This window comes from Ciconia boyciana, chromosome 6, assembly GCF_034638445.1.
Source record: "Ciconia boyciana chromosome 6, ASM3463844v1, whole genome shotgun sequence".
In the NCBI taxonomy this organism is placed as follows: domain Eukaryota; kingdom Metazoa; phylum Chordata; class Aves; order Ciconiiformes; family Ciconiidae; genus Ciconia; species Ciconia boyciana.
In genome coordinates, this window is record NC_132939.1 from 18065290 (window position 1) to 18089571 (window position 24282).

At 38.6% G+C, this 24282-nt stretch overlaps 1 protein-coding gene across 3 annotated transcripts in view; it reads right to left on the minus strand.

Annotated features, from left to right (window-relative positions):
- The window catches only part of KCNQ1 (potassium voltage-gated channel subfamily Q member 1), a 366539-nt gene that overhangs the window by 261548 nt on the left and 80709 nt on the right, over positions 1-24282 (minus strand). For all 3 annotated transcript variants that reach the window (XM_072864543.1, XM_072864542.1, XM_072864544.1), the window contains exons 3-7: positions 16142-16268; positions 14289-14367; positions 13245-13341; positions 12485-12625; positions 161-271 (exon numbers count right to left, since the gene is read on the minus strand). In XM_072864543.1, the coding sequence (XP_072720644.1) occupies positions 161-271; positions 12485-12625; positions 13245-13341; positions 14289-14367; positions 16142-16268 (555 nt within the window). The remainder of the gene's footprint in view (positions 1-160; positions 272-12484; positions 12626-13244; positions 13342-14288; positions 14368-16141; positions 16269-24282) is intronic.

Sequence of the window (24282 nt, forward strand, 5' to 3'; positions counted from 1 at the left end):
CTTCTACAAGCTACATATATTTTAACTACAATGTAAAAGTTCAATACAAAGCTTTCATAACATCAGATTAAATGAAAGGTTAAAGAATCAATAACAAAAGTTTCCTCTGTCAACTAATGAGTCAACACCAAATTGCCAGTAAAAGCACAAGATAACCTACCGCAGGTAGTGCAAAAAATGAAATTGCGAATACTGAAAAACAAGATGCAATGGTCTTTCCTATCCAGGTCTGAGGCACTTTATCCCCATAGCCAATAGTTGTAACAGTCACCTGTAAAGAGAAATGCATAGAGCATTACAGCAAGTATTAATGTAGCAGTTTTGGGTTGTTGCTCTTTCTTCCTTTTTTATTTATTTTAAAGAAACTTTAGTTGCATTCCTAACTATCCCAATGACAGTCTGTGTGACATTAATGAAGGTAACTCTCCTCTCCAGGTTTGCTTTCCCATCTATAATAGATGGAAAAAGGTACAGGAAATTGAATTACAATAAAATACATGTTTAAAATCTTGTAAAGTAAAACCATTAATTTAAGTCTTCATGGCTGAGGCAACTTTACAGCCTATGAAGTTACTGGGATATGGGTTGCCTGTCCACGTCATACACTTTCCTTAGGGGGAGGCTGCCAACAGTTCTGAACTGCTGATTTTCTTTATGGGCAGGAGATGTTTGCTGAGAGTATTACAGGGCTGTTGCACAGAAAGAGCATATATATACTGTAACCATGGACTATGACTGGGGTCAGACATGAAGTATTCTAGAGAATAATATTGGCATAAATAGCAAGAGAAGCTGAAAAATTTCCATGCAGTAAAGATCCTGAAAACATAGTCTAACGAATCACTAATTCATATAATACCTTGAGAGCAAGAACAGATAATTTAATGCACACATGCAGGAAACATCTGTTGAGTTTGGGTTTCAAAACACTGAAGTAAAGATTACCACCACAGTGATGTAGCATAACAAGGCTTAATAAGTCATTACTTGCATGAGCTGAAGGAAAGAATGGATTTGTTTGAAGCAGAACGATACATTTGGCATCTGAGAGCAATTTAAATTTACCTATGTCACAAGCTATTTCTGAATTTGGAAATTAGAGAGATTTTTATCTGTGACTTTGAAGAAGGCTAACCAAATCAGAGCCTTTGAAACCCCATGAAGCTCTCAAGCAGCTGAGGCAGACCTCAGCTGCTGGCTGTTCAGATTTTCTTCTGACAGTATGGGCTTCAGCTGCCCAGGACACAGAGGATGTTAGTCCCAGACAATAATATACACAGGCCATCCCCACCTTGTCCTGCAGTTGCTCCTAGTTCACCTGTCTGCTGTAATGCATACTACCCAGCGACCACAGAAATGCAGGCAATGCTCAGGGCAGCATCTCTAGGGGAGGAGAGAAGGGAAGGGCAGATTTATAGAGGCAAGATGTTTGTTAAGGGGGTGAAGGGACGGAGAACCTGGGTTTGGGGAAATAAAAGGTGCTTCAGGAAAAGCGTGGCTGTTGGCCACTTTAATAATTGTCCATTCCTACTAAAAGTTGAGACACCAGAGGGAAACCCTGTGGATGTAAGTTCCAACCTGAGCTGTACCTCAGAAACACATGAAGCAAGCCATCCATACTCAAACTGTCCACCTTCTAAGCAACAACATTACATGTCTGTCAAACACACGACAAAGGGACAGCTCTAGCTGCTTGAGGTGGTGATGTTAAAAGTTTATTGCAAGTTGCTGATACTCAAAACATTCAAGTATTAGCATTTAATTTTTAATACAAGTTTTTAAAATGTGGCTTATTTCCAAAACTATTTCATGTACTACAAACGTATTTTAAGAATTAGTAAGGTGAGTTAAGTACCCAAGTACCTTTGCCTGTATTCCTGAAATTGTTGTTGAAATACCACCTTAATTCAGGGTCTGATGAGGAACTGAAGGGATGACATTATCTCCTTACCTACATAAGAGGGTCAGTTTAAAAAAAAAAAAAAAATCTCCTAAATTCTAATTACAATTTCCCATTCAAAAATATGGTATAAAAAAAGGAAATATAGTGATGGTCTCCAATACCTTATTACATAAAAGATTATGAGAGAAGATAGTGGTTTATGTCTCAGGTTTTGAAAAGATTTACAAATCCTTGTAATTGAAAAGTTTTATCAACTATTCTGTGTTACAATCTTAACGCCATTTTGAAATATATACATTAACTAGAAATGTGAAAAGAAATAGGTGCTTTTAAGCTGACTGAAGTATAACTGAACTGAATTAATATACAACTGAGATGTATTTTTCTCCCCTTTCCACCACCACCCCACCCATTCCTTCTGAATTGGTCTATATGAAGCATCAGTGACACAAGAAAAGTATTTTCTGTGCTGTTTGTTTAGGAGTTTTTTAAAAAAACAACATTTTGGAAATCAGGTTGCAAATCAAAGCATGTGTTTAGATTAACATTTTTCTCTGCCCTCATAACTCTAATCCATCTACAAATGCATTGTATTCCAAAATTACATTTTCTTTTTTCCCTACGATATATACTGTTGAAACCTTCCATGCCAAGTTTCTGCCCTAAATGAATTTTTACAGCCAGTTTATAACCCCCTAAAGAGTACAATACTAATTTTACAGTTGTAAAATAGGCTTTTATAATGGAAATACTGACTCAACTTCTACTCTAGCATAGTAAATATGTTGGCATAATGAAATTAAATTGATACAAGAGCTCACACATTAAATTTTCATTGAAAAGCAGCATGTAAAACTAATTGTTTTAATTAGGAACAAAATCATATTCATCCATTGACTATTTCAGAACTTTGATCTGATGTACATCACCACAGGCTTTGGTATTAAGACTAATCTTGTTCCTATTAAATATGCATCAATAGTCTGAAGGAGGAAATATGAAGCAAAAATCCACACAGCAAGAAGAAACAGTAATGTTCGTCAGCACTGAATAGGGAAGGGATTTTATTCAAGACTATCAGGCTAAAGGGAGCACAGCAAACTAATCAGGTGAGTAACAATGCTCTGTTGATGAAATGTGTGCCTTGCAAAAATTCGGATAAACAGCTACAAAATACAAGAATGCATGATTCAGAGGTATTAAAAAGGCAGACATCACAGGACTGAGGGAGCAAACACAAGCTAAAAGATTAAAAAAAGCCAAGCATTGAAGCAAATAAGGGAAAGTCACCTTATAGAAAATACCTTAACTACTTTGTTTCTAAATTTGCAGCACTGCAACTTCAAAATCAATTGCACTAGATATTGTTTTGTATACCAAATACCACTTAATTTTCTGACCCACTCACAATACCCGCCTTGATTAAATCAAGTAATACAAGAACAACATCCAGTGATATACCAGAAACATCAACTGGCTCCCTGACTTCTTTGCAATTGAAGTATAGTAAATTGCAAAATGGTTTGAATGCTCTCCCATACGCCTAAGTGTAATGAACACATTAGAAGCCTTTCTACTGCTTGACATCTTATTCAGTCAACTGCATTCATGCAAGTTGAATATAAAGTAGAATCTTTCCAAGTTGCTGAAATCCATGCAGCACAAGTGCAAACAGATTAGACACTCATGCTTTTATTTTACTGTGAAGTATGCAATCTGTATAAAGCTAAAAAAACCCTAGTGATCTTTTGATATTTTGAATTCTTTTCCAAATGACAATATTTTTCTTCCTTGTGCATATAAGGATGTTAGCGATAAGAACCGATTCATACAACAGAAATTCCACTTTCTGCTCCCAATCACCTCTACGTACATTACAGCACTCTGAGAAGATTCAAATTACATCCTTCAGATGACTATGCTCTACAGGACACAAATGTTTTGAAACATTGGAATTAAAATTGTAATCCAAAGCTGAAGAAAGAACTTTCTGGTCACTACTATTACAAACATTTAAAGGGGATGTCTGGATTCTTTTTCTTCTTAAAATTTTGAAGTTGTTTTCATACAGTTATCACTGCAGGCTCACACCATCATTCTTGATGCAGTTGAAGTACATAAGCGCAAGAGCTCTCAATCCCCAGATGTAGGAAATCAGACAAGGAAGGGAAGAGACCAGCATGGCTGAGTCAAGACATGCTAGTCAAACTAAAGAGCAAGAGGGAACTGCATGGGCAGTGGAAGCAGGGACAGGTAACCTTGGAAGAGCACAGGGACACTGCCTACTTGTGTAGGGATGGGGTCAGGAAGGCCAAGGCACAGCTGGAGCTGAACTTGGCAAGGGATGCAAAGAATAACAAGAAGGGCTTCTACAGGTGTATCAACCAGAAAAGGAAAGTTAAAGAAAGTGTATCTCCACTGATGAACAAGAATGGTGACCTAGTATCAACAGACGAGGAGAAGGCTGAGGTACTCAACAACTTTTTTGCTTCAGTCATCCCTGGCAACCCCTCCCGAGTCAATAGACAACATGTTGGGGACTGGGGGGGTAAAGCCCCTCCCACTGTAAGGGAAGATCAGGTTCATGACCACCTAAGGAATCTGAACATATATATAAGTTTATAGGACATGATGAGATGCATCCCAGAGTCCTGAGCAGATTGGCTGATGTAGCTGCCAAGCCACTCTCCATGATATTTGAAAAGTCATGGCAGTCAGGTGAAGCCCCTGGTGACTGGCAGAAGGGAAACATTGTGCCCATTTTCAAAAAGGGTAGAAAGGATGACCCTGGGAACCACCGACCTGTCAGCCTCACCTCTGTGCCTGGGAAGATCATGGAACAGATCCTCCTAGAAGCTATGCTAAAGCACATGGAGGACAGGCAGGTGATTCGAGACAGCCAGCATGGCTTTACCAGAGGCAAGTCCTGCCTGACCAACCTAGTGGCTTTCTGCGATGGAGTTACCACATCAGTGGATAAGGGAAAAGCAATGGATGTCATCTATCTGGACTCCTGTAAAGCCTTTGACACAGTCCCCCACAACATCCTTCTCTCTAAATTGGAGAGATAAGGATTTGATGGGTGGACCATTCAGTGGATAAGGAACTGGCTGGATGGTCACATCCAGGGGTAGCGGTCAACGGCTCAATGTCCAGGTGGAGATCAGTGACAAGTGGTGTCCCTCAGGGGTCCGTACTGGGACCAGTGCTGTTCAATATTTTCATCAATGACATTGACAGCGAGATCGAGTGGACCCTCAGCAAGTTTGCAGATGACACCAAGCTGAGTGGTGCGGTTGACATGCCAGAAGGACGGGATGTCATCCAGAGGGACCTGGACAAGCTGGAGAAGTGGGCCTGTGTGAACCTCATGAGGTTCAACAAGGCCAAGTGCAGGATCCTACACCTGGGTCAGGGCAATCCTCGGTTTCAATACAGGCTGGGGGATGATGTGATCGAGAGCAGTGCTGTGGAAAAGGACTTGGGGGTACTGATGGACAAAAAGCTGGACACGAGCCAACAATGTGCGCTCGCAGCTCAGAAGGCCAACCGTATCCTGGGCTGCATCAAAAGAAGCATGGCCAGCAGGTCGAGGGAGGTGATTCTGCCACTCTGCTCTGGTGACATCTCACCTGGACTACTGCGTCCAGCTCTGGAGCCCTCAGCACAGGAAAGACATGGAGCTGTTGGAGCGGGTCCAGAGGAGGGCCATGAAAATGATCAGAGGGCTGGAGCACCTCTCCTACGAGGACAGGCTGAGAGAGTTGGGGTTGTTGAGCCTGGAGAAGAGAAGGCTCCAGGGAGACCTTAGAGCAGCCTTCCAGTACTTAAAGGGGGCCTACAGGAAAGACGGGGACAGACTTTTTAGCAAGGCCTGTTGTGACAGAACAAGGAGCAATGGCTTTAAACTAAGGGAGGGCAGATTTAGACTGGATTTAAGAAAGACATTTTTTACAATGAGGGTGTTGAGGCACTGGAACAGGTTGCCCAGAGAGGTAGTGGAGGCCCCATCCCTGGAAACATTCAAGGTCAGGTTGGATGGGGCTCTGAGCAACCTGATCTAGTTAAAGATGTCCCTGCTCTTGCAGGGGGGTTGGACTAGATGACCTGTAAAGGTCCCTTCCAATCCAAAGCATTCTATGATTCTACATAACTGAGACACAACTACATCTGAAGGACACTGAAAAGGTTCTAATAACTTAGGATATGAAGTTAAATGGAACTACACATCCAATTGCAAATACAACAAACAGAATATATTAACTTCAGTGTCATGTCTCTCAAATAATAGATCCTCAGTGCTGCCTAGCCATCACTCTTTGATAGTAGTTTAATACCTCCTCAAGGTGTCATTTTTAGCCATCAATCAGTTCTGACCTGTCTGGTCTCACTGGTCACTCTAAGCCTCCTAATCAAATGGTAGCCCAAACTAAACATGTCCACTTGTGAGATCTCAGAGATAAAACTAGACAAGTCTTAAAAAAACCAAACAAAACTGATGAAAATTAAGTTGGAGGGTTGAGCTCACCTAAATTTGCAAAGTCTGTTCTGTGCAATGAAAAAAGGGACTACAACAGCTTTAACCAAGTCAGTAAGAATACAAAGGTTGAAGGGATTTTCTGGTTGCTATTTTCTGGAAGTAGTTTCTGGCTAGTTCAAGTCAGCCACATTATGTCATCTCATTCACTATTTCTTGAAAATGCAACTCCATCTGAAAATGAATTGGCTTTCCCCTCGCTGTTCCTGTTGGGACGTTATTCCAGAACCTCATGCTTTTGATGGTACCAGACATTCTTGTAGGCTCCTGTCTTCATTTCTGGAAGATGGGTTTCCAGCCTTGTTTTTCTCTTCCACCATTTCATGGTCTCAGTTTATCCCCCTCCCCTCTTCTGTTGCCTCACTCCTGCAGTACACACATCTGCAACACAGCATGCTCAGCTGAATCCCTTTCTCAGTGTGTTTAGCCTCACAAATAAAAGCTGTTTCACTTGCTCTTGTAAAATAGTCTATTCATCCCCTGGATCATGCTGGCAGTAGTTCTCAAGGATGACAAGATACAGGACAAACTTGCATAAAAATAGGGAGAATTGTTCATTATTAGTGAAGGCATAGGCAAATTGTTGGGGTTCATCTGAGCTTCCCCCCGCCAAAATACAAGCACCCCTACCAAAATGCAAAGGTAACTAAATTAGGAAAACATAGTCCAGCAAAGACTTAAAGCATCCCAGGCAGATGGTTATTTGATCATTTTTTCCATTTGACCATTATTATGATAATTTTTACTTGGAGTGAAGAGACAATTTTAGATCTGAAGTCCGTAGTAAACATACACATGGACACAAGCAATGAAACTCATAGCAGATCCAGTAACTTTGTATCCTAGCCTGATAATTAACCCATCATCAGTTGTTTAGATTTTACAGTACAGCGATACCCACTTTCTTTGGGAGGCTGCAGTATGCCAGCCCTTCTCTGCTTACTGATCAGATGAATGGGAAATGGTGGGAGGTCTGACAGCCACCATCAGTCACACTGCTGGCAAAGTCAACAGACTGCTCTGCCTATTGGACTTGATCTCACCCGTGTTGAACTCAAGCACATATAGGTCTTAATCTATAGTAGAGGAGTTTCTCTAATCTAGACCTTGCTCAACAGACCACTTCTGTACAAAAAATGTCAGAAAAAGCAGCCAGTTGAATTAGTACCCTTTATATCTCAGTGTGATATTGAAGGAAGTGCTGGGGAAAGTTATCAACATATGCAGACAGTTTGACTACAATTTCTGAACTGTTCATGGGAATTCTACAGTTATTTATTTTCCATTCAATATTAGTACTACATTACACCTCACAAAGTATAGTAATTATACTGAAAAGAAACAGCATTATCTAGGTACAAGGGGAAAAAAGAATGCTTAAGCATATATAAGGTAGCCAAATATCTTAGGAGGGAAGTTTTAAAACATATTCCTATGAGGATAATTCTAGCCATACGACAAGAGGAAAATCAGAGTGAAGTTAGTTTCAGCCTCCTACAGACCCATTTCAACAGGAGCACAATTTGTGCTAATTATTGAATTTAAATCAAAGCTAAATTCCTTAATTATAATTATTTTTTCTAGATCCTGACATAGAAAATTATCTATATTTTGAAATAATTTACTTTTATTTAATCAAATCAAAAACAACTGTTGAAAATTTCTGGATTCTTCTAGATATAACTTTTTTTCCTAGCTCCTTGATATCTTTTGATAGAGGTTTAAAGATTTGCAAATTAAGAAAATGAAGTCCCAAGAGTGTTCTCTAGATATAAGAATATCTACATCTGTACTTTGTAAGTAAGAATTTTAAAACGTTTCTCCACATCTGCCCCACAGATTTTCATTAAATGAGAACAAAATGTAGTTGGAACTGCTCATCGAGTTAAAGCTCAGAGATGAGAAGGCAGTTGCAAGATGCAGATTGCATGCAAAAAGCATTTAAAAATACTAACCCTTACATCTTCTGACCCCTGCTCCAAAAATTCTTAAAATAACCAACTCCCTCCCCAAGAACCCAAACACTTCATCCCAAAAATTAGGGGAAAAAAAAGAAAAAAAAAAAAAGGATATAACAGGCCTGTAGTTGGTATTCTTGACTTGTAAACCACAAAAAGAATAAAAATGAAGTGTTGCCTTCTGTCTAACATTGAAGTCAGTGTACAGTACTCAACAGCTTTTTTAATTTAGAAAGGGGGAAAAGTGTTCTGAATAACACAAGATCCCTTTTATGTAGGAATTTTTCAATATTTATGTTCAACTATTTACAAATTAAATCAGATCTGTTCTAATTTAGCAAAAGTTCTATACACGTGTAGTTTCAAGTGGTATTTCCCGCAACTGTTCAGCAAAGCTTTCCCACAATTTTGATTTTAAATTTACATTAAGCACATACTGATAGGCTTTGCTAAATAGGAATATGGTTTTACATATGCTTAGAAGTAAGCAAACTCATCAATGTTTTGTTGAATTCGGTCCCTGGTGAGAAAGCATATATCAATGAACTAAAGGAACAAGAAACTCTTAACTAAAGCTCGTACTTGCAAACAATTGCTTGATCCAATTCAAACCAAATCAAAGGAACGGGCATAGTGTAATATCCATGCATGGCTATATTCAATAATTGCTTGTGGCAAATAGTGTTCATGATCAAAGAGACTGTTAGCACAATCCACATAATGGTTTTCCTGAAGGATGTTTGTTCAGATGTGAAGGTTGGAAATTGTGTAGCATTCAGTGGATATCAAAAGGAGAGCTCCCCTCAGTCTGCCTGAGGCATGACTGAATTTAATACTTAAGGAGAGAGGAGGAGGAAAAAACCGCACACAAACCAAACCAAACGAAAACAACAACAAAAAAAAAACCACCACAAAAAAAAAAAAAAGAGACAGTGAGCCAGTAACATTCCCTGAATGTGGTCATCTTTGACTGATTTGGTGAGAACATTTAGCATCTTATTTGGGTTTTTTAGCATTTTTTTTTAAATTCTTGTTTTTATTGTCCAGAATCTATACTAGTTCCTTAAGACTGTTAGTCTGGACATGAAGTACAATATAAGCAGACTAATTTTGAATACTTGCACTGGGGCTGAAAGACACATCATGTTACTTGTATTTTACTTGCAAATATTAAACTTGTCTTTTGAAAGGCATAAAAATATGCAGCCATTGGCAGAATTATTTGTACAACACGCACTGCATTCAAAACCAGCAACAACACAGACAAATCTTTATGCCACAAGGTAACCTTAGGTTTCTTCAAGCCCATAAACTGGCATGGCGACTAGCTACAGCCCAGAGTTCTCAAGGAAATTCAAATAAAGCCCAGGAGGCCAATTTACATATGGAAATTGAAAAGCAATATAGATTTATAAATAACAACAATGACAATGAAGAACATTTAATTAAAAGTTATGCACCCTATGGGTACGTCTATAGTCAGCAAAGCACAGTAATATAAAAGTACCCAATTCCAGATGCAGTCTAGTTGTGGTAACACAGACCTTTCATATGTTTTACTTTATGCTATGCTACATATTCTATTGCCACTACCCAAAGAACTTGTTTAGCAGCGTAGCTATATGCTGAGAGAACAAAAAAAGTGCAATGCTGTAGAGAGAGAGGGGGGGTGAAAACATTATCAAGTACTTTTCTTTTAAAAGTATTCTCTACTACGTAAGGTAAGTGCACTTTCAGAGAAGTGAGATCAGTTACCTTGCCAGACAGATCAAGTATCTATGACAGTGTTTGAGACAGGAGCTGTGAATTACCCTCTTCTGCGTGTCCAGTTCAAAACAGTCTGAGACAGGTTTTCAGTGACCAGAATTTGTGGTGTTCAAGCGATTCTGAAAATTCTGGCTACAACATAACCAAAACTTTTGAGACCTAACACTTTGAGAAGGTTTTTGTATGAGTTTGAGACCTTCATTAGGAAGCATCCTGATACTTAATGACATCCCAATTATTGTCCTAACTTTACAGGGCTTTTTCCTAGTAGAAAGCGTGAAGAATATTACAGTATCAAAACACCAGAAATAGATGGACCTGAACCCATTTCAGTTTTGTTTTGCTAAATCCTTTTAGCAGTCAAAATATAGCATCTGCGTTTAGAACAGAACAAGGACACTAAATTCTATTTTTAATATTAAAAAAATTACATTATGGGTTCGTTGAATGCAGTCTCACACTTCAAGTGGCATGCTACAACATAATAGAAGTTATAACAGAGAAAGAATATTATCATGATTAAACTTATTGATTAAATAAGTTTATTGTAATTAGAAAAACAAAATAACTGGCATGCCTGTTAAGTGAGCAGTAATTCCCTGAAAGAAGAATATTTCAATATCCTGACAAATTGTATTGCTTTTATGGAAGGTTTTACTGCATTTTCAGCAAGCCAGTCTGGTCTGTCACATACTCAATTTTTAATGCTAACGCCAATGACAGCATGTGTTTTTAAATGCAGCTACATCTGCCACTGTTAATTACCAAGTCATCTGACCGCTGTACTGGAAAATAAAAATGCTGTGATGACATGAAAGCATTGAAAAAGCTACTTGCCAGAAAGCCACTTCCTTGTGCTACACAGCAAGTTTTCTGATCTTAAGAGAGGCTGTATTTAACTATGGCAGACAGCAAGAGGGAAGAATTCTGTAGCAGATCTTAGTAGCAATCTAAACAAAACCTGTTGGATTCAAAAAAGGCTACATATGCATTTCAGCACCAGGAGACCTGCAATAGACTTGCTCAATAGATCTTTCCTTCCTGAAACAGCAAGTGGTTAGAGAGAAGACTATATAAGTACATACACGCAGAGGTTTATTAAAAATATGTCTTAAAAAAAAGGTTTTATTAGTGAAATGGAGGTGTTAGTCCTATCGTTCTTGTACATAAGACTTACTAGTAGTCTCATTTTTAAACAAAAAAAAGAAACTGCCTTTTGATTTAAAATGGCAGAGATGAGCAGCCAGCACATTTTGAAAATGCAAGCATGGAATCATTAGCGATGCCTTGCATTTTAAAGATCGGTAGCACTTAACGATGACAGTTTGTTTTATTAAGCTACACACAATTAAAGCAGACAAAAACAAGTCATTGCTTGAATGCTAATGATAAGGAAAAACAGCTTCCAAAAAGTACCTTTCTTTGAACTGTAGTAGGAAAAAGAAAGGGAAGCAATTACAGACAGGAAATCCCAGAACAGAGCAACTAACCTAATATTTGCATATCACGTGAGAAAAGAAAGAGGGGATTGTTACTAGCAGAAGCAACAAAATTAAAAAGTTTACTAAAAAATAATCCTAGATTAGAGCTGCCAAACTAGTAAGTACATATAATAAACGAAAATAGAGAGACAACTGTCACTAGCAACAGCAAGAAAGCAGAACTTTATTAGCAGAACTAAAGATCCATTTACACCACGAAGTGTGGCAGCACCTTAGAGAAACCTGAGAAATCTCTGAGCAAGATGGTATGTTGACATAACACAGACAAATGCCACATAAGGATACTAAGTGCATTCCAAAGCAATATAATCACTTCAAAACAGTCCTGTGCTGGATTTCTTAAGTATCTCAGATGCTCCTTGTTCTGGAATTAGTCCATTCTGAATAAACAGAGAACAGACAAAAAAAAAACAAAAACCAAACAAACCACAAACACACACACACAAAAAACCCAGAACACCAGCCCTGATTTAGCAAGACTGTTACCACCTCAGAAGGTTGAACCCTACCATAAGAAAGGTAGCAAGAAGTAATCACTTTAACAGAAGGGAAGACAGGTTAAAGAATTAAGAATAGATGTTTCTACATCCAGTATACATAATTTGATCACTTCGGATCACATAAGACTAAAAACACCAAATAGAACTACTGATCATTATACTATTTTCTTAGTTTCATAAAATTACAAAACCAGAAAGTGTATTGAAGCAATAAGAGGCCATTTGAAATTGCTGTTCTTACTCCATGCTTACTTGAACTTTACTCCACATTTGAAGGAGTTAACTACTTTTAGTACATGTGAAATTGTTATACTTACTACTCCCCACCACAGGGCATCTGCATAGCTGCCAAACTCTGTTTCTCCAGAGTCATTTACAGCATCTTTTTCAGCCAGGTACACAAAATAAGAGGAAAAAATCAGGCCCAGAAATCCAATGTAGAGTGTAGTTATCAGTTCCTGCAAAGAGAATCAAAATAACAGCATCATGGTATTGTTGAGACACTTAAATTACCTATCACTGATGTTTTTTAAAAGATAATTGGAACAGAAGAATGTAATTTCAGCAATTAATAAACATTTACACCAACTGTTGGCTGTGCAAATTAACAAAAATCCACTGAGCTCAATGGTGAAAGAATTTACACCATAGCTGATGACTTGGTCCAGCATGCACACTTCAGTCAAAACAACCTCCTCACTTGCAAGCATGATCCATTAACCTTTTGGTCATCAAAAAGTAGTTGGGTAGCTTTTTCAAACAGTGCCACATTCAAAACAACTTTGGAATTTCAATACATATTTTTAGAAATATTCAGACTACTTTTCAGAAGTCCCATTTTCTGTGGTTAAGTCCAACTACAAGTCAAAAGTTTGCCAAAGTGGAGATGAATATTTTTAATCTCTTAGGAACTTTTTGTCCCTTGAACAAGGCAGAACAACCATATTTGGTTAAAATAAATGCCTGCCTCCATACTAAATATATTTGACATCATCAGCATGTCTGCATACATGCTGTTCTGAATATAAGGACTTTTGCATCAATTATTATGTCATTACTCAGAGTACTCAAACTTACTTGTCTGTGTATGAACACTACTGATCCCAGCAGCCTCCATGTACCACCCTGACGGTCAACATGCAGCATTCGTAAAATCTGCAGAAAACGGATGCCCCTGGAACACAATTTTTAAATTAATTAAGAGACTAAAGATACAAGAGAAGAAACAGAGGCGGAGAGGGGAAGTCTGTCTCTTCCAAAGGACCATTTTAAGAGACACACATAGTATTTTATGTTAGACTTAGCAGCCTATCTTTTTTCACTCCATTGACCCATCTTTCATCTTGTTTGTTATGAAGACAGCATGGGGAGATTGCACAAGAGAAGGACAGACCTTTGCACACATGGCTAGTAAGGATAACTCATGGATTCGGGAATTTTGGACACAAACTGTGAATGCTCTAGAAATCATTCATCAACTCATATTTGACCTGCTCACCAGACTGGGAAACAACATACAGAAACAGCCAACTAAAGATCTGAATTCCTCACCTTTGAGGAATTTGAACTAGACAGCCCAATAATATTTTAAAATATTCTTTTTATGAGAGTCACTGCAATCCTAGAGCATCGCTGCAGCTAGTGCACAGAGCACAGTACACTGCCCTGTACTCTCTCATTCAAGAAAACCAAGTGGTGGGACCTTCCTGAGCACAAGGTGGTCCATCAGGAATTCACAACCACTAACCCCAGGCATTTTATAAAGAAGCAGCCTGAAGATGACAGAGACATGAAGCACAAAAGAGTTGCTATAAAACTGAGCCAAGAAACTAAAACAGGATTTCGGTAGAACCCACGTAGCTGGGGAAAGGGGGCAGGGGTATGTGCACCTCTATCCCCACCAGACATAAATGCATTTCAACCAGACAGACAACCCACACAAAATTATTTCCCCTACACTTAATGGGATCACTGTTTCATGCCCATACATGATTGGTGACTTGCTCTGTTACATGTGTCATAGAAGTGACTCGTTTCCTCCTGCAAGAATTGAAAGAGGAGGTAAAAAAAGAAAAAAACCTACCTTACTCAGCACTATTTTCTTTTATTGCATATAGTTACCTGATCGCTGAGGTTGCAAAGACTTGACCTTTAGAGCCCACACAAAGAACTATCATGGAAGCAACAACTACAATTAAATCTGGAAAATAAAAGTCAATTGGAAAATAAAAGTCAATTGAAAAAAGGAGTTAGCAGCATCTTGCAATACTTCTGCACAACTGTTACTAGAACCAATGCCAATATTACTTTTATGATTTGAACAGTCACCCCAAATTAAGATTTTTGTTTATATATCAGAGATGTCTATTGTAACTTGTAAAGAAAATATAATTGTGTGATATGATAGAAAGATTTTACTGGGATGGATCCAAGACGGCCACGTCCTAGAAGAATTACGAGTGATATGAGTTGCTGTAAAGCAGCCTCAGCAGCCTGGAATCCTTATTAGCTATAACCTATGAGGAATTTCAGCAGTTTCTACCTATTATCTCTTCTGTATATCTTATCTTCTCTGCTATTTCAGACAGTATTTTATTCATTGACCAAGGTTTTGGGGTTTATTTCATATATAAGACAACTGCCTTACTATTATTTCATCTGTCCAGGTCTAAAAGGGAGAGAAAAATTGGAATTAGTGTACGAGTCTAATTTAGTTTAAGTCAGTCATTAGCCTGGCACAAATCTCTGTGCCTCAGGCCTACTTAATTTTGGAAAGGAACTCTGTATTTTGGAGAATGAAATAGTTCTTGGGAAAGAACTGGGAAATCTGGGAATCTGGAACTTTGTTTTGCTTTCCAAGCTGAAATAAATTGGATGATGTTTCAAAACCCATAGTGTTCTAGGTCTCAAGAGAAATGGACTGTGGAGAGGATGCAAAGATGCAGTCAAAGCCATTTTATAGTTGTAGTCACACCTGGGATACAGTTGTTATTTATATACATGCACAGAGAAGCTAAACTAAACTATTTTATGATTGTAAAAATACGCAGGTACAAAATTTTGTAATTTATATTCAGCAAAATTGTAGATAGTTTATGAAAAACTATATCCTCTACTCAACAACAAATAATGTTTCTGAGTAGTGGAAAAAACTATGTCACAGAACAAGAATTACTATGCTTCTATAACAATACTCCTCTTCCAAAATCTGGTTTGTTTAATCCATTTATATTTTCAGTGCTTCAGGGCACGGGTCTTTACATAGTTCTCTCAATATTGGCTAACAAAATATATATTGATTTTGGATTATTATGTTTCTTTCAGTGAAACTGTTAAATGCATGACAAGCATTCTGAAAAAAAATAATGATTTGTGACATATATGGAATATATGGATGCAATTTCTAAGAACGCTGACGTCATGTTAGGAAGCCAACTGCAGTGAACAGCAAGGAAAGTCAGGTGCCCAGTTCCAAACACATCACTGAAGCCCATATTTTAATCCAATAGATAATACAAAGTAACTACAGTGCATCTATCATGCTCCACCATGTAGTATGTAGCTCAATTAGAGTGCAAAATAAACTCATAATAAATTATTCAAACAGCTGCTAAAAGAAAAAAAAAGGCTGTTCAGTATCTTTAAAAAAAATACAGTTGTAGCTATTGTACAGTGTCTGGGATCCTGAGGTCACAGAACACAGGACTATGGCCAAGATTTATTTCTGGCAAAGCTTCAGATCACTCGTGCAAAGAAAACACTCTACTCTTCTGGAAAAACAAACCAAGCCACATTTGTTCTCAAATGACAATGCCATGGATTCCTGAAAGGAAGTACAGATCTACGCTAACGCTAATGACAAGAGCTCTTGTTCTAACTTGGCTTCAACTACTGCAGAAATTCCACTTATCAAAACTTTCAAGGACAACTTTTACTCATTGTTTATGTCAACTTTGCAATCTGTACATACTCACCAATGATTGAAATAGGCTTCCTAGCAAAACGAAGTCTTCCCCATATTCCAACATATTTGCTGCGGCATCCTGCTGACCATAACCGAACCACATATTCTGTTCCAAAGAATACCACTAGTACAATTTCCTAAAAGAAACAGGGAACTAGGTTAATCCTCTACTGTAGGTCTTTCATCTTTTTTCAGAATGTACCAGGAAACACTAAGATAAAATGTAAAATTTGGAAGGTGAAAAAAATGTCAACTATATCCAAATTATCTAAAGTAACAGAAAAACCTGTAAGAGTAAATAAAGAAAAGATTAAGAGTAAGTTTAAATACTTTAATTGTATGCAGTTTGGCTTGTCTACATGTACTAAAACTGAAAACCATTCTGTGCAATTCACTCGGTCTAATTCAAACAAAAGGTTTCCTGACTAAGCCAAAGAAAACAAGCACAGTCTGTATTGAGAAGATGAGTATTTTGCTAGTGTATTTCATTTTGGGAAGAGGTGTGCTTCACATACCATTTACCATATCAGCTTAACCTCCCACTTATTTTTACTTTTTCAGTCTTCCTTTAATCTCACATGGATTGAAGAAAGATTTCTAGTACTCGTTACCAATATGTCTGTCTCCAGGTGCACTGAAAACATAGTGAGATCTCAAGCACACGTTTCCTGTCCTCTTGTCAACAATTAGAGACTTCAGCAGAAACAGAGGTCTGGTCCTGAAGCACTGCTGGTATCAAGCTACGCGTTAACCACAGACCTACGCTAAAGTATGACTTTGGAAATGCCTACGAAGTGATAAATGTCAAAGATATCTGACATCCTTGTTGATTAGACAGAGGTACAATTATGTCATATTTGGAACTTATTCAATGTGCAGATCAACCTTGCTTTTCTACAGACTGGCTGAGCACGGCATACTCAGTATACGTTTCCTCAAGTATCAGGGAGCTGCAATACTGCCTTATTGGCCAACTTGATTAATAACTGGTCACGTTCTCTATCAGAGACAACAACAAAATCTACTAACTGGAATGGTAACAGTGGCTTGTAATTGAAAACACAGAGCACATGGCATATGGAAAGAGTAAAGCAGAGAACCAATCATAAGGTATCACAGTTACATTGGACAATGCAGATTAAGAGAACGAGCTGCTTATTTCATACAGTGATTTAATATAAAGAGCAACTGCAGAGAGGATGACATGCTGCTAAACATTTTATCCAGCCTCCTCACACTTCTGCAGGGCTCATTGCTGTTTTTCATAACAAATGGGCAAACGGGACTCAAGATGGTACCTATGATTATTTTCTAAACTAACTGAAGTAACAAGGATACAACCCTAGTCCAGTCAAGATGAATGAGAGTCATATTATCAACTTCAAAAATGCATGGGACATTGCCCTGAATACAGAGTAAAATAATAGGTCTGTATACAGCAAAAGGAGGGGAAAAAATTGTTATGCATTAGTTGACTTCGCTATAATCTTTTTGTGGCTCTAAAATGCCAGTCTCCTGATGGCATAACAAACTGTTCATCTCAGGCACTACAGTGTTGAAGTTCAACACCGTGACACTTTTAGAAGAGCTAGGAGAATATTAGCCAAGACTCCTTCCCTTAGGTTTGACAGTCTTCTAACCTGTGCAAGATGTCAGATGCAGCAGAACAGCTATGACAATTGTTTATAGTCACTTGTATTCCAGTTAGATTTTCAAGATATAATGAAACTGTCCAGATCATTGCTTGTAATAAACATGAAGCTCAGACCCTTTGACCCCGCCAAGAATCTCTTCTACACCTTTGTCCTGAAAGGATCTACCAGGACCCTTCACCTTTTTTTTAAAAAAAAAAAATAATTGGACTATTATTAAGTATTTTTCAATAAAATAAAGTCTTAATGAATGTCATAAATCTAAAGAAACAGCACCTGCATCAGATGCTTTAAGGAAAGCCCATGTCTTATGACAGAAGCTTCAAATGCAATGAAACTCTCCCTTTGTCCAATTTCACCTAATGTCATCTACGAAGCTACAGTGAATGGCAAAATTATGAGCCCTGCTTTACATGAGGTGCTGTTGAATTGTCACAGCAAAATAAAGCACCAGAGGCTGTCTTTTCTGACCAGGTGATTGTATTCATTTCACAGACATGGTCAATAAACTCTAATATCCAAGTACTCTTCTGTATGCAGAAAGCTAGTACGTTTCCTTTCATCACTACCACGGAGGAAACTCCCTTAACAAAAGGCAGTAGCAACTATACAGGGAGCTAAAACTGTCCTTCATTCAAAATAACTAATTTGAGGAAGGGATGTATGGCCTCATATCATATGCGATAGCACAGATAATACTGTTCAGATATCCCTAAAAGCAATTACCAAAAGCAAAAGAACAACAACAACAAAAATTTATCTTGGTAGGCAAAGAAAACCCCAGAGAAAAGTTAATGTTTTAGCAAAATGAAACCACAAACAGCACTCTGACCAGGCACCGTGGCCTTGTCAGGATCACCGTTTCAGTTTTATAGCAAGAAGGTAGAAAGTGAAAGCCTGAATTGTGCTTTAAAGAAGTGCGTATTCTCTGCGTAGGAAATTTGCATCGGAGTCGTGCGCATATGTTTTTTTAAAGGCCCTCCATGGTTCATTGGATAACAGGCACACCGGCAAGTATGCAAATGGGGGCTGTCCCAAAGACAATGCGACAGACACGCAGTCAATGGTTACTGTCATCCAGCTCTTTGCATGACATGCAGACAAGCTTAGAGAACATTGATTGTCCTATAGACTCCGGTGACTGGAGGGAACGACCAGTCGGCTTACACCAAGACACATTTTTCACTCCTGACGTTTTGATAAAGGCTTATTGACCTAAATGAGACCCAAGTTATTCAGGGAACATCAGGGGTGAAAGTGCACAAGCTGTTCTTCATGGTCATACACAAAACCTCCAGGTATCCATTAGCAACTGGCAAATTCCCCCTCCCCTGCCCGTGGCTGTGTGACAGACAAAAGTGGTTTTAATATCACGTGTTGCATAAGTCTAATAAGTAGTCTCCTGGGGGTGGGAGAGGCTGATGAATTTCTGTTGGTACACACTTACATTAGCAGCCACAAACTTGCAGACAAGGAAGAAATACCTTAGAAAATTATGCCTTCCTGAGCTACTAAAATATTGCCTATATTTTCTCAATTAATAGCTTAACATGAAACTGTACATTAACTAGAAGGATGCCAATCTGATCCTTAGTTCATTTATGCTGGTGGTAATTAGGGCTAATTCCATTTAATAGGAGTTACACTGGCAGAGAGCAGCAATGCTTCACAGATGAGAATTTCAGCAAATCTGAGTTGCACTACAGATTAATTTGGTCCACTGTTTCTTCAATGCTTTCTCCTAATTTCCCACTTAATGCCTACCTACTAAGTGCACTGTATAAAAGTTTGTGCTTCTCGCAATCAATCAGCTAGACTGAAACATGGCTTTGAGAAGCTGATATAGGACAACGGAAAGATAAAGTGCAGACAGAAAGCATGTAAAAAATGAGTGAAATAAACAAAGCAGCATTCAGCACAAGGGAAAAATTAAAATACAGAGAAAATAACTGCCTGCAAGACACTAGTAGGAGTGGGGATTAAAGCTCAGTGGAGGAGTTTTCTTGGTTAAAATTACAGACACACAAGAACTGCACTGTGCAAGGACCCACTCAACCCTATGTAGCTTAACTGTGATCTCCTTTCTACAAGGTAAAAACAGAAATACAACACTGAGATAAAAAACTTAGTGACATGGTAAAAAGAGCCTTCTGAGATGTGATAGTCGTGTACCTTCATACTGTAGGCATACAGGAGCCCTCTTGCTTAAGAGGAGAGACTTTTTTTCCTTTTAATTATGGATTTGTACATGGTACCCTCACTTCTGTCATCCTTCCTGTTCAGCCCAGGCATATGCTTAATGCAATCTTCATGCCTTCTCAACCACATAATCTCCACACAGTCAAGTACCAGATTAACTCTGGATGAAAAGGCAGAGAAGATGAACATGAGATACACATGTAGATCACTTTTCTTGAAGAACTCTATCAGTGTTGGTAACTCTCCAGCTGTGAGCAACTTCTCACACGTAAATTCACAACACTTTCAACTAAAAGGAACAGGTAGACAAGACTAGCCTAACAAGCCTTGGGCATTTCTACTGTGGTACAGTACTTGGTGAAACTACAATAGATCTCCAAGTAGACATTTAGCAGATGCCAGGGAATGAAATATTTCTCATAAAGACCAGTAACGGAGCTTGAGTCCTCACTGGTGCATTGGTGCAGGAGTGGGGTCAGCATATGGGATCCATTTCAGAAGTCTCATGACAGATTTTTCAGTGCATCTCACCACTCACTTTACGGTTTTGATATGGAAACAGAAGTTCCTTTGAGTTGATCAGGTACTACATGAACAGCTTTGGGAATTGCTTCAAGTATAATGAAAGAGCCATCAAAACATAAAAATTATCCTCAGCCTGAGACAGATATGTCATAACTTAATCACCTGTCTAAAGTACAGCTCTCATCACATGACAAAGGAACTTAGGCAAGATCCATAAAAACACAGTCCCCTGACAAACATACCCATGCTATCTGTCATTACAGCCCATATTTCCACAGTTCCCATGGATTAATCACAGTTTCATAAGCCCACACAGGGAACACATAGAGAAGGGCTCAAACAACAGCTGTGATGAAAAGCCCATGTATTAGGTTTGACTTACACCAAAGAACTGGACCTGCTATGGGTAAGGACACTTTAACTATCGCCTTGACAAACTTTGGGATGCCATTAGGCAAAAGGACAAGAAAGTCCCTTCCATCAGAGTACAACAGGGAAAAGTCATTATGAAAAGGACTGTGACCGAACTGAAGGAGGAACCAGACTTCTTTAGCTGTGTGACTGGATAGTCAGATCTATGAAAACAAATACACACAAGTATATTAGCAAAATTAATATCTGGTTTATTTTGCTAATAAATACATCTTGAAAAGCCCTTCCTTTACTACTCCACCCCCACCGGATGGGAAGAGCTACGATCCAATGTTGGGAGGCATCCAACATCAACACTGCGAGATAAAGTTCAGTAGCAACTCCAAAAGGAAGGACAGAGTCCCTAAACTTAGCTGAAGGAGGTGTTTTTAAGCAATTAGATTAATAGCTTTGGGAAAAACAAAAACCAACACAACAAAACCCTGACATAGAATGGATCATGACACCATAACAACAGCTATTTAACACATAAATTGTCTGTGGAGGCTGAGAAAGCATCTGCATAGAGAATATGTTGCCTGAGGCTCTGCCTGTAGACCTCAAAGCTGTAACTGGTCATGGAGCATCACAGAAGTTCATGCAGCCATTTGATGTGGGAGGCTAGATGACATCATCTGAAACCTGTTATGAACAAGAATGCCCTTACTCTAAGTCTAGACTTTTTTTTTTTTTTTAATAAAGTCCATAAACATAAGAGAGGTAAAATACACGTTTTAGGAGCAAGGAGACAAAGCATACCACTGTGTTATTCTGATTGGCTACTGAAGACCAAAAAAATCAAAGACGACATACAGCTTATTCCATCTGCCATAGAGGTGGCTGCCGTAAGAGGAAAAGGAGATAACAAGCACAGGAAAACAAGAGGCATTGATGAGGGTGATGACTTTAAGCCTCATAAACACACACTTCTTGTACTGTAAGAATTTCCTCCCACCACAATGTTTTACTGGGAATACAACTCCTACCCATCTCTGCCGTATCACAAGCTCTATTACGTTATCCTCATTGGAGGAATCAACCACATTATTCCCACAATTCTTTCAAATCTGGCTTCTTTCAGATTCTAGTTTCAAGGATGATAAAGTTCCCATGAATTCCTTTAAACAAGGAAAGAAGCTTTCCCATAGCTTATATAGGGATTGCATGCCAACCAGCATTACCTCGGCTGTAAGATTCCTGTGGCACTACTTGCACCGATACCTATTTGTAAAGTAAGGGAATGGAAGAGCTCTACTATTGGCGCACTAGCTCTGTAGCAAAGTGGGACAGTAACCTCCTCATAATCTCAGGCAGCAGTAGTGGAGCGAGGACACTGCCAAAAGTTTTGTTCAGAAGTCGTGACAAGGAGGTCTCTGAAGGAGCCAAGAGAGGGGACAATAGATCTGCTGATGCTAATGCAAAGTGACAAATGGGGCACTTGCTGTCAGCCAAGGGCTGTGGAGCTGGATTGGGCAACAGAGAAACAGGCTCAGCATCTTCACAAGCAGGGAGGCAGCATATCCTCTACAGCCACCGAGAAGTCAAAAAAAGCAGGAATGTGTCTTTCATGTAGAGCAATAGGTTGCATTTACACTCAGAGAACGGCAGCATGCAAAAACACAAACCACTGCAGGCTACGCATTAGCTCAGAGAGAGCTAGAGTCCACTTCACAGCACACTGTTCACTGACACATCAGGGCTTGTAAACTGCTTCAGACAGCACTTGTGTATAGCCCGAGCAGGGTATGCAAATTAAAAGCAGCGAAGGCAACTGTTTCTTCTATCTCACTCACTTTGTATAGAGAGGCCCCTCTTTGTTCTGTGGAGAAAGGCAGGGTTTTTTTCCTGAAAGCTGTACTGTGTTTTCTAAGATACACAGAACAGCAAAATCAGATGGCCTAGGCAAAGAAAGACAGACACCAAGCTCAATAAAGTAAAAAACCCAACTTGATGAAGTACAGATTAAAAATAAAAAGATAAATGCTTTTTCATATATATAAACACTTACTGAGCAACAGCAAGTGCCAAAAGCGCTATTTAGAATTGGGGATTTTTCTCTCCCTACTTAATCTCCTCACTTCCAAAGATCTTGTAAATTGCATCTTTTAAAGTGAAAAACAGTAAAAAGTTTTTTAAAAATGTTTAAAGCCAGAACACTTGTTGTTCCTTCCTTTCAAAAAGCCTAGTATCATTTGCTAAAATTCTTTATCTAGCATACTTGGCACCAAATGATTAAACAGGCAATGGAAAACAAAAAACCATAATGTCAGTATCACACTTCTATCTTCAGAGGCCCATAATTAATCCTAAGAAGTTACTGGACATCATTAAAGTCCCCTTATTAATGTTTTTAATTAAGCTGAAATAATATTTACTTAAGTGTTCATGTTCTGAAAAAAAGGGACACTTACTAGGAGACAGAGTTAGAACAGTTGATTGTGCCAAAGCTTTTCTATTTTCCCTTAATCGGTGCAGAGAGCACAGAACAATAGCACTGGGACCAATAAAGAATACTGCAGGCCTGCAATTTTAGGTAGAGATATTCCAAAGGCTCCAAGCAACTAAATCCTATTGAATTTCAATAGGAGTCAAGCACCTAACTCCCTTAGGTACATTCAAAAAGACTTTAATTGATTTCCTTAGCTCTCTTCTCACTAGAGGTTTCAGCTAAATCCAAACGCAGGCAGCTGAAATTTTTCCACCAACTACAAAAGGCCTCAGATGTCAGTGATGTAACTTTGCACGTGAAGGCATGGTCTCAGAGCACGGACGTGTTAGAACAACTTTCCACACCGTCACCCCTGCAGAAGTCTCTTCATAATGCAGTCATCTTTAGCTTTTGAACTTAGTTGCTGATGATATCCACCAGTATTTTAAAGAAGTAAATTAAGCTGGGCTTGCACATTTAGTTTACGATACTTGTTTTAGTGTGGAGTTCTCCCCCATCACAAAGTATGCTCAAGAACTAGACTTTAAACCCAAAGTATTTGGCAAGAGAAATGAAGTGTCAACATGCTAACACTGGTGCAAAAATGATTAAAACACCCACTCCTTTCTGTTTATTTCATGAACCTCTTATTCAGGGCTTCATGAAAGTCTCTAGAAGAAATTCATACAGGACCTTCTCCTTCAAAGTGAAAAATGCCCTGGCTTCTACCCACTGCAGCATATGCTTAATTTTATATTTCACTGAATTCAAAAGAACTATTCACCTACTTAAGATTAAGCACACATACACACAGTTCACAGATATGCATACTCATTCATTAGTACATACAATATGCTAATACGAGTAGAAAGGAACTGTTACAGACTATTAAAAAAAAAAATCAGTCTAAGCCAAGTAGTCTATATTTTTATGTCA